This window comes from Strongylocentrotus purpuratus, unplaced genomic scaffold, assembly GCF_000002235.5.
Source record: "Strongylocentrotus purpuratus isolate Spur 01 unplaced genomic scaffold, Spur_5.0 spur5_scaffold_13, whole genome shotgun sequence".
Classification (NCBI taxonomy): Eukaryota; Metazoa; Echinodermata; class Echinoidea; order Camarodonta; family Strongylocentrotidae; genus Strongylocentrotus; species Strongylocentrotus purpuratus.
Window position 1 is genome coordinate 1,539,161 of NW_022145598.1, and position 10,003 is coordinate 1,549,163.

General features: G+C 38.5%; 1 protein-coding gene across 1 annotated transcript; it reads right to left on the minus strand.

The window, feature by feature from the left end:
* Positions 1–316: 316 nt before the first annotated feature.
* On the minus strand, positions 317–6,660 carry LOC115918581 (mitochondrial fission regulator 2-like). The gene is made up of 8 exons (XM_030983817.1): positions 6,586–6,660; positions 5,991–6,101; positions 5,156–5,289; positions 4,298–4,611; positions 3,572–3,771; positions 2,453–2,562; positions 1,392–1,593; positions 317–523 (listed from the first exon to the last, which is right to left on the minus strand). The coding sequence occupies exons 1-8, from the start codon at positions 6,658–6,660 to the stop codon at positions 440–442; spliced, it is 1,230 nt and encodes a 409-aa protein (XP_030839677.1). The 3' UTR covers positions 317–439.
* Positions 6,661–10,003: the final 3,343 nt, after the last annotated feature.

Sequence of the window (10,003 nt, forward strand, 5' to 3'; positions counted from 1 at the left end):
TATCAGTTTAACTTGAACGAATCAGAGACATTACATGTATACTATAAGGAATAAAAGTGTTAATAATTGACATAACACATGAACTCTCCTACAGTTTGTTTCTCTCTTTCTCTCTCTCTCTTTCTCTGCAACTGATAAAAGATGTACTTTTCTCATCCCCTTTTCTTCTAGAAGTTGTAGCGCATAGTTTTTTTCTTTCTTGCTCCTAGATCTCTCTCTCTCTCTCCCTCTTACTCCCCCATCCCCCTCTCCCTCCCTCCCTCCCCTCTCTCCCCCTCTCTCTCTCTCCCCTCTCTCTCTCCCCCCTCTCTCTCTCTCTCCCCTCTCTCTCTCTCCCCTCTCTCTCTCTCACCATTAATTAGTTATCATTCCGCTCTTTGAGCTCTCTTGAGTAGGGTATAACATCTAATATCTACTGCTTTCACCGAGTGTCTGTCCATCATGTATTGACATCTGCAAGGGGGCGGGGCTGCCTGATGCTGGGCTGCGCTCTGAGCGAGGGCTTCAGCAAATGCTGTCCAAACTTTATGCAGAGAAACAAAGAGAGAGAGAAGGCAGGAGGAAGAAGAAAGAGAGAAAAGAAGGAGAAAAAGGAAGGAAAAAAGGAGAAAAAGGAAGGAATGAGAGAAAAATTACTTGGATTTAAACGTTAAAAATACAGCACATATGATTTATTGTCCTGTATGAGAATACACATTGTTACAGAAACTTTACCAGCCCCCGCTCCCTCCCCCCCCCCCCCCCCCCCTCCCAACAATAAAAAATACTTAATAAATTGACAATAAATTGACTCCAAATTATTTGGGGAGCTGATTCTGACCAAAGCAAAATCCTTGAGCTTGCATGCAAAGCAGAACTAGATTAGGATAGTCACATCGGTTTTAATACTGCTCTTCCTGTTTTCAATGCAATTATTGATACCACAGCATCGCTAGGAACCCATTTAATGTGCACCTGGGTAAAGAGAGACAGATGTGGCCAAATACCTTGTCCAAGGATGAAAGCACCAAGCAAGGATCAAACCCGGGGACTGTTTCACAAAGAATAAGATCGACTTTAAGTTGGACTTAACTATGGCAGGCCGTTCATGCCACTGTTTGCTTAATGCTATCACAATAATGATATTTAGATAATATCTTTTCCTTCAATAGTGAATTATCAAAAAATGTAAATTCTGTAGATTTGTGACCATGATTTGTATGTCCCTTGAGAGACAAATGCCAGTAAATGGTGAGAGCAAACACTGGCAAGAACGGCCTGCCATAGTTAAATCCAACTTAAAACCCCCTGGAACCAGAGTCTTCACCAATATACTACAGTGCCTAGGAACATTGTAACATCATGCGATGCACAATACTCAAAGAATGGAGTATCATTCTCATTCTCAATACCTTAGGGCTGGCATGCCTGGCAGGACTCCACTTTCCCACGGGAGATCCCGAGCTGTTGATGTTCTCCTTGTTAGCCGCCGTCGGGCTACAGCTGAGACGGGCGTGGGCAAACTTCTTCTTCAAGGCCCTGGCGATGATGGAGGCTGGGTCGTTAGCTTCAGAAGATTTGGGTTTCTTCCTGACGGGGGTTCCGCCCGGTGACCTGTCAAGAAAAGATAGGAAATGTAATGTCTTCAGTTGTATTTACCCTAGAAATAGGAGGTTGACAAAGAATTTTGACAAAAATTATACCTCCTTTCTTTATTTTTTTCTTTTTATTGACTAATGATAAACATGTAACTGAGTAGGGTATTGTGCAATATTTTTGAAATGATTTTACCGTAACAATTGATTTGGGATGTGTTTCTCTCCTATGAACATGAACATATAGTGGTGAGAGGGTTTTTTATGTCATAACATACGATTTGCGAAGATCCATACAAAATCTGGCCTATTTTCACTTACTGTACCTATTTTCATGTGTAACAAAACAAATGTCAGAATGTATTCTTCCAGTTTCACTTCCATGTGTTTTTCACATACTGAACCTATTTTGACCTGCAAACATACATGTGTAGTGAAACCTGTCTATAAAGACCACACAAGGGAGACAAGAAAAGTGGTCTTTGTGTACTGGGGGGTGTTTCATTAAGCTGTTCGTAAAGTTACGCATGACTTTACGAACGACTTATATATGAAAAGCCAAGTTGAACTGTGCAGATGTAGATTAACATTCTTATTATAACAACCATTTTTAATGCGAGTATATTTTTTGCCATAATTTAATTGAGGTTATTGGAAATATTAGAAAAAACTTTGGGCATCCTATCTGGCACTTCATATACAAGTCGTTCGTAAAGTCATGCGTAACTTTACGAACTCTTTATGAAACACCCCCCCAGGTTCCTTTATTATATGGTTCAATGAGAAACCATTTTCAAGGGAAACAAAAAAATGTGGTCTTTGTGGACCGGTGGTCTTTCTATACAGGTGGTCACTAAAGCAGGTTTGACTGTCCTTACCTTGCTATTGACTTTAACTTGACCGTCCCAAGTCCCTTCAGTATATCAGCCATGTTTGGCATACTATCTGATCCTGTTTCCTTGGGTTTGTTCTTGTTCTTAGCCCTGTTCTGTGATCCAAAGGAAGAAGTAAAAACAAAGAGATGTTTATATGTCTTTAATAATATTACATTTGGTACTACTAAGGTCTTAGTCTTCAACTTAAAGATAGAGTTGAGTTCTGGTCATGCGATTGCACTGTGAAATAAACGGTGTGGAATCGATCAGAAAAGGCTGATCATCTACATCTAGCATACAAGTAATGGTGTGTACTGCAAGGTTCTGGAATCATCAAAATGATAAAAAATTCGGCCCAGTCTTGATAAGTTACAAGCACTGTACACAGAAATAACTTCAATAAGTATATGGGACTACACAAACATGTGGCATAAAAATCGGGACAGATTTTTATGCTGTTGCATGTCATATCTAGAATTTTCAGGCAACATTTTTGATCTGATGTTCTTCCACATTTGCATAATAACAATGATAACGCTCACACATTATTTTTCACATCTTCCCAGAACTCAACCTTCTCTTTAACTTATGAAAAGCAAATCAAAATTACATATGTACAAAAGTAACAGACATATGGTTAACAACTAAATTATTCATACTGTACCTCTTGTAAATTCAATGTTTTTTGTGTGTTTTTCTTGACTCAAAAATGAAAGTGAAAGGTAGACTGGTTGAAATAGGGCCTTTGTTGAATCATTTTGGATGTAAGTTTTAAAATGTCACATTCTCAAGAAATATAAATTAATTTTTGACACACTTTTAAAATTTCAAGAACTTGCTAAGGGTATGACAAATTTGGTTGCATCTGATCGTTAAAAAAAAAGAAGCAATTCTTATTCACTGAAGTACAGTATACAGGAATTGGGAATTTCAAAGTGTCTGTGGTAACGAAGCATGTTGCGGAACAATCCAACAAATTTAATAGTTTCTAGCAATATCAGAAACTTGTGATAAAAAAGAGAGCTGAAATATGATTCCATGCACCAAAAAAAGCCTCTCTGTGAATGTTCTCCTACTTACTCTAAGAATAAAATCAAAGTTGAATTTAGCTTTTAAACTTACCTGTTTGATGAGGTCAATTGCAGAGAGTTTAGGAGCTGAGATTGGAGGGGGAGGTGGTGGTGGAGGCGGGGGTGCTCCACATGGGGGTGGTGGAGGGGGAGGGGCAGCACCAAATGATTGAGGAGGTGGTGGTGGAAGAGGGGCCATCGTGGGTGCTATGCTCATCCGACTTACAGGAGTACATGGAGTGTGAGATGGATCTGGAAGTGAGGTGGAAAAGAATAAAAATTATATTTACTATTTTTAAATATAACATTGAGTTCTGGTCATGCGATTGCATTGTGAAAGAAACGATGTGGAATCAATCAGAAAAGTTGATCATGTAACTTATGAATGTGTACTGCAAGGTTCTGAAATCATCAAAATGATGAGAAATTTGGCCCAGTCTTTGTTAAGTAACAAGCACTGGACACAGAAAGATATATATAGGACTACACAAACATGTGGCATAAAAATGTGGGCCTAATTTTTAAGCTGTTACTTGTCATATTTAGAATATGAAGGCATTTGAAGAGCCATGCTATTCAGGGAACATTTTTTAATTGTTTTCTTCCACACTTGCATAATAACAATGATAACGCTCACAAATTATTCTCACCTCTCCCCAGAACTCAATCCTCTCTTTAAGTAGTATTATCCAAATCAAAAACTAAGCTACTAAGATATTGTACAGGAATGTAATCAAATTGGTATTCATTGGACCAAACGCAAATACACAACACCCACCTGCTTGTGGCAGCTGTGACTGCATGGTGACAATCATGGCAATCTGTGACCTCAGTTTCTCCAGCTCATCTTCCAGCGCCGATATCTTCTTCTGGGCGACAGGGTCGTCGACCTTTGCATCGGGGTCAGCTTCCTTTGACCAGGGAGGAGACGCACCACCCTTGGGAGGCGTCTGTGGTTCTATTGTAAATGGGAGAGGGGATTGGCTGCAGGTGGGGTCCGTTGAGGAGAGGGAGTTGTGGGTGGGGTATGGTGGAGGGGGCGCACAGTCATGGTGATTCGTCGCTTTGTCTTGTTCTTGACCGGTCGATATTCAGACCTGTTTGGAGATGAAGAAGAAAAGTTTAATTCAAACTCAAAGAGGAATTTGTTAAAACTATTATTCTACCTTTCAATAGAAGATGAAAAGAGTGTGAAGAGAAGATGTGCTGTTATTGTAATAAGCATCAGCATTTCAAAACTTCTTCTCAAAATGAGGAAATTAAATTAATTTTGCTTATTTTGTTGCATTTGTTGATCTTTTTAACTGCTTAGCTGTAGTTTTTGTTGTGTTTTTAATTTGCTTTTTAGTAATGAATTCAACACTCCAATATAGATTATCTAATAGCTCCATATATATTATAGATATAACTTCCAAATATATACATAACTTCTAAACAAATTAAGATATCAAAGTTTGGTACAATCATTTCTACTTATCAAATTAAACCAGATCCTGGGTCTAAAATCATGTATAACTAAAGGAGAAACCTCTTTTGTAAGACTTGATTTCAAATGAATGCCTAAACCCAGCGTTGGATCTAAATTTAGTAGAATACGAGCCATTGAATTTTAAGAGCCTCGTGTGTTGTTTCTCACCTGGACCTGATATCTTTATCTGGTGTTGCCATGATGATCCAGGGTAGATCTGACAGAGTAGGGATAAAGGTCGGCTCACAATCCTCTTCAAAGAACTGGTGACGCCATGGTGGGGGCTCAGATCGACGAAAAATCTGTAACGAGGAAATGGTAGAATTAACCATGTATCCACACACACACACACAAACAAAAAGTTCAAATTTAAAGCCCTGGTTTTAGAAAAAAGGTTATCAAAAAGGCACACCAAGATGGTATAGAAACCCATTGATGAAAGAAAAGAAAGTGTGGAATTTTAAAGTAGCTTGCCTTGCCCCAAGACCACATGGCATCTCATAGTCAAAGAAAACCAGAGACGAGACACGCGAGACTGCCGACACGAGCTGTGACTACAATGGCTACAGCTAAGGTGTATTGCATTGAGGTACACTGGTTCTGGTTGAGGTCGATAGCTTTTTATCTAGAAAGGGATGTTGTTTCACTACCTTGGGCCCTTTTCTCCCAAGTATATCTTTTTTATGTCACCTTTTCTTTTAAATTGGGGAATTTTCTTTCCAGATTTTAGTCAGATGAAAATGAAGAGAGAAACATCTATCAAAATGTCAGACTTTAAAACAAGATACCTTCATAGATCTACATGTACAGTATATAAATGTGTGCAATGTTAACGACATTGACTGCAAGAAAAAATGTGTGAATCACTCAAGTGATTACCGATAGATCATTCGAAGCATGCAACTTTTGTGAATCTTACTTCTAATTTAGATATTCGCAAACATTACATGCAAGCCAATGTTTCTTTACTTCCTTGCCTAGAAAGTAGAAATGTTAAGCATACCTGGAAGTGAACTCTCTGTATTGGAGCCAGCGGAAGACTGGATCCTATTGCTCTGATCAGACTCCTCCTACGCCGTCTCTTTGCAGGGAGATGACTCTGTGACCCGATGACCTAAGGAAGAACAAAATATAAAGACTTTGTCAAATTGGATGACGGAATAGATGAAAGATCATTCTCCAGATGGCTGAAGGATCAAAAGTTCTCTAATTTATGACTGAATATATTTATGTAGGCATTGAAATATTTGTCTATTTTTTTCACAAAGCCTCTCAGAAAAAAAAGAAAACAAAGCATTTTCCCTTTAAAGCCTATCTGCACTAGACCTAGTACGGCCAAGAGGGATTAGAGCTCCCTCAGTCCCTGCATGGCCACTGGCAGTGGTTATCTCATCAAATCAGCTCTCAACACTTCATGAATTAACATTAAAAGGGGGTCATGCATGGGGGGGGGGGGACAAACAGGTACCTCTTAGTCTTAGGCATTGTTCGTTATAAAGTAGCGGACGCAAGTAGCTACTACAAATAGTGCAGTCTCGCGCGTTAATAATCTTCGTTTTGGGGCTTTAGAAGACTCAAATCATGATTTTTTTACTCACCTCCTGGTCATCTTGTGTATTTCCGAGGATGTGTAGAACCATTCTGATGACATGAAGGATAGCTGCGTCCAACATCAAGACCAAGTACCTTCCAAACAACACAGAATTAGAAGAAACGCTTCCACAATTTACAACGCTACACTGTCTTGCTTCACTTCCGTCATTACCAGAAAAATGCTGAAAGGAAAGAGAACAGCAATGCACAATTGCACTATGGTCAGCGTTCTTGAAACGTAAATCACATGTTATCTGAGTCAAAGAAGGTTATTTGCGAGGTTCGTCAGGTATGGTGCGGGAATGGGTAATTACCAAAGCATACAGAGTCTAGACCTAGACCGAATTTTCCGTCTCTTTCGTTCGTTAGCCTCTTATTGGGGTAGGGTCGGCTCTCTCTTTAGAGACGGAAGCCGTTTATACACATGTCCTTGCTAACGCCACGGCCAGTCCTGGTCGTAGCGTTTTGCCCCCAAAATCCCCCAAAATGTCATTTTACCTCGAGCATGTTATATTGTAAATTAGGCCTAGGCTATAATAAATCAGTTCCACTTACCAACTTGACTGAAATAATCAGTTTAATAGTCCCTTTTTAGGAATTATGGGTCAAAATCGAAATCCATTTTGAAAATCGTTTTCAACATGGATTCCGATTTTGACCCATAATTTCCTAAAAAGGGACTATTAAACTGATTATTTCAGTCAAGTTGGTAAGTGGAACTGATTTATTATAGCCTAGGCCTAATTTACAATATAACATGCTCGAGGTAAAATGACATTTTGGGGGATTTTGGGGGCAAAACGCTACGACCAGGACTGGCCGTGGCGTTAGCAAGGACATGTGTATAAACGGCTTCCGTCTCTAAAGAGAGAGCCGGCCGACCCTACCCCAATAAGAGGCTAACGAACGAAAGAGACGGAAAATTCGGTCTAAGTCTAGACCTAGATCTAGAGTCATAGACAGCAATAACCATCTGATTTGGGTCATTTCTTTAATAAAACTGACATTTGTTGTCATTGGAGCAAGACGTAGTCTCAGTGGAACAACCGACGATTAGAGAGACTGAAGCTTTCGGTCTAAGAGAGTCAATGCTAATGCGTATTGACCTCTAGCACTGCAGGCTTAGCGCCATATGCACTCAAAGAAAGTAGCAATCACAGACGCAAACATCAATACATGGGACTACGACAACTCAAGCAACATAGAGGGGTCTACTTTTAGTGACTGTCGAAGCCTATTTCTCAGGAATTTCAACATCTACAGCTCATTTTACTTTCATCATTTCTCAAAGAATTAATACATATGAATAAAATTACTGTATATATAGAAATACTTACTTATTTAATGATCTGTAACAGTAAACATTCGGGATTGACGACTAGCGCTCGCTTAGCTTGGTTGACGGTCCTAGCTGTTTAAACGCCCGCGACATAACGGACCAATAAGAATAGAGTAATAAGGAACTCTGACCAATCAGAAATAAGTAGGCGCCGCAGTCCACCATTTTTAAATGCCGATATGAATATTCACCTCACAGATCAGTATCTTTCGCCTGCCAAATATTAGAGGGTTTGGCTTTTTTTATTAATTGTATCTATTTGAAAAATAAAGAATTTAAACGTTTTGATAGCATTAAATCATACGTTAAACAATATACTCAGGAAGTAATTCGAATAGCCTACAAAAATGGTACATAATTTTCTAATGGTTATGAATGTGAATGAATTGGCCCGTGTAGACAATATTTTGATCACATCATGATCACAACAAAATAATAACTCTGAGAACCAAAAAAAGCTGGCGGAAAAAGGGAGAAAATTTTATTTCCTCGTTTGGGGACCCCAATGGAAATAAGCTCTCGAGTTTTCGTGGGTTATCCTGTTCAAGCTGACTTAATTTTGATCTGTTATTATTGTATATTGATGTACGATGGAAGCTTGAAAATCAACCAATCAATCATCAAACAACTGCCAAGTTTCCCCTAAAAGATTAGGATTATTTTCTGCTTGTCTTACGGTTCCTCATTCTCTCTTTGTATTCTTTCTCCCCCCCCCCCCCCCCACTTCCTCCCTACCTCCTCCTCCTCCCCCTCCACCCCCCCCCCCCCCCCTCTCTCTCTCTCTCTCTCTCTCTCACTCTCCCCCTCCCCTATATCACATGATCACGCTAAGCTTTATTTATTTGGGATATATATACGATAGGCGTACAATCAATGCACAAACAAAAAAATAATACAGCAATAGAAAGGTGTTGTGAATTTTAATGTATTTATTTTTTAATAAATCGTTTTCAATCTACAGTTTAGGAATTAAAACAATATTAATAAGTATTACTCTATGAGTTACATTTTTTTTTAATCTGTTAGAAATAATAAACCACCTCTTCCCATATTATATCAACAAAATGCCTCTAATTCATCAAGGGTAATTCAAATGTACATACATGTATAGAAAGCAGATAGGTTGATAGGTTGAAATTCTTTATTATGTTGCAAGGGACAAGCACCACATATACGACTTTATTGTTCTTTCTTACCAGTTTCCTCATTCGTATCATATATATATATTTGTATTTGTTGTTCATCTTTCGTTTTGTTATTTGTATGCTCTTCACTTATCGGCAGGCTTTTGTGATTTCTCTCAAGGTCCTGTGTTTTATACTTCAATTCAATTCGTTTTATTCCATTCGTCATATAAAAACATATAATTTAGATGGACTCAAAATGTATAATAGAGTAGAACATCAAGGAGGAGGAGTTGGTATATATAAAGTGCGTCCCAGAAAAAACGAAACCGATAATTGTCGATGTTTTATCATAACTTAGTCACATTTATAATCAATAAATGACACATATTTGGAAAGCTTAGATCCCCCTCTTTCATTTCATGCAACTCATAATGATGCATATTTCACGCATGAGTGATTAAAATCAATTTGAAGAGAGGAAACCAAAAAGTAATTTGGCGGACGGTATCTGAATTTCAAAGACAAAATCACATTTCTAGAAAGCCGATTTTATGCCCTTTCATAATGACACCTCAGTCAGGAAAAATGAGCTAGGAATAACAAAGTTCTGTTTATTTAAAGAAGTGCTTGCATTTCCATAATTTTAGAAAACAAATTCGTTTTCACTGGCTACCTGCCGTAGCAACAAACGGAATTAACAACAGACTTAACTCCGTTTCGTTGACAATCAGCCGTAGACGAAAACCTTCCCACCTCGTCTACCTATCATATTCCCCCCACATTACACAGTAAAAACGCTGTTTAAAAAAGTGATGTTCACTTACAGTTGTACACTATCTTAAACAACAGTTGATCAAATTGTAAACAATGTTGCTCGAAACAGAAGTAATTTTGTTAAACATTCGTTGTTTAAAATTTAATGACTGCTATATTTACTATACGAGAGCTTTTAGACAG

Coding starts and splice junctions, on each gene's coding strand:
- LOC115918581 (XM_030983817.1), bottom strand. CDS start 6,660: ATGTTGGACGCAGCTATCCTTCATGTCATCAGAATGGTTCTACACATC. Junction 3,772..4,297: donor GTCACAGCTGCCACAAGCAG/GTGGGTGTTGTG, acceptor CCTCACTTCCAG/ATCCATCTCACACTCCATGT. Junction 1,594..2,452: donor AAGTTAAAGTCAATAGCAAG/GTAAGGACAGTC, acceptor TTTTCTTGACAG/GTCACCGGGCGGAACCCCCG.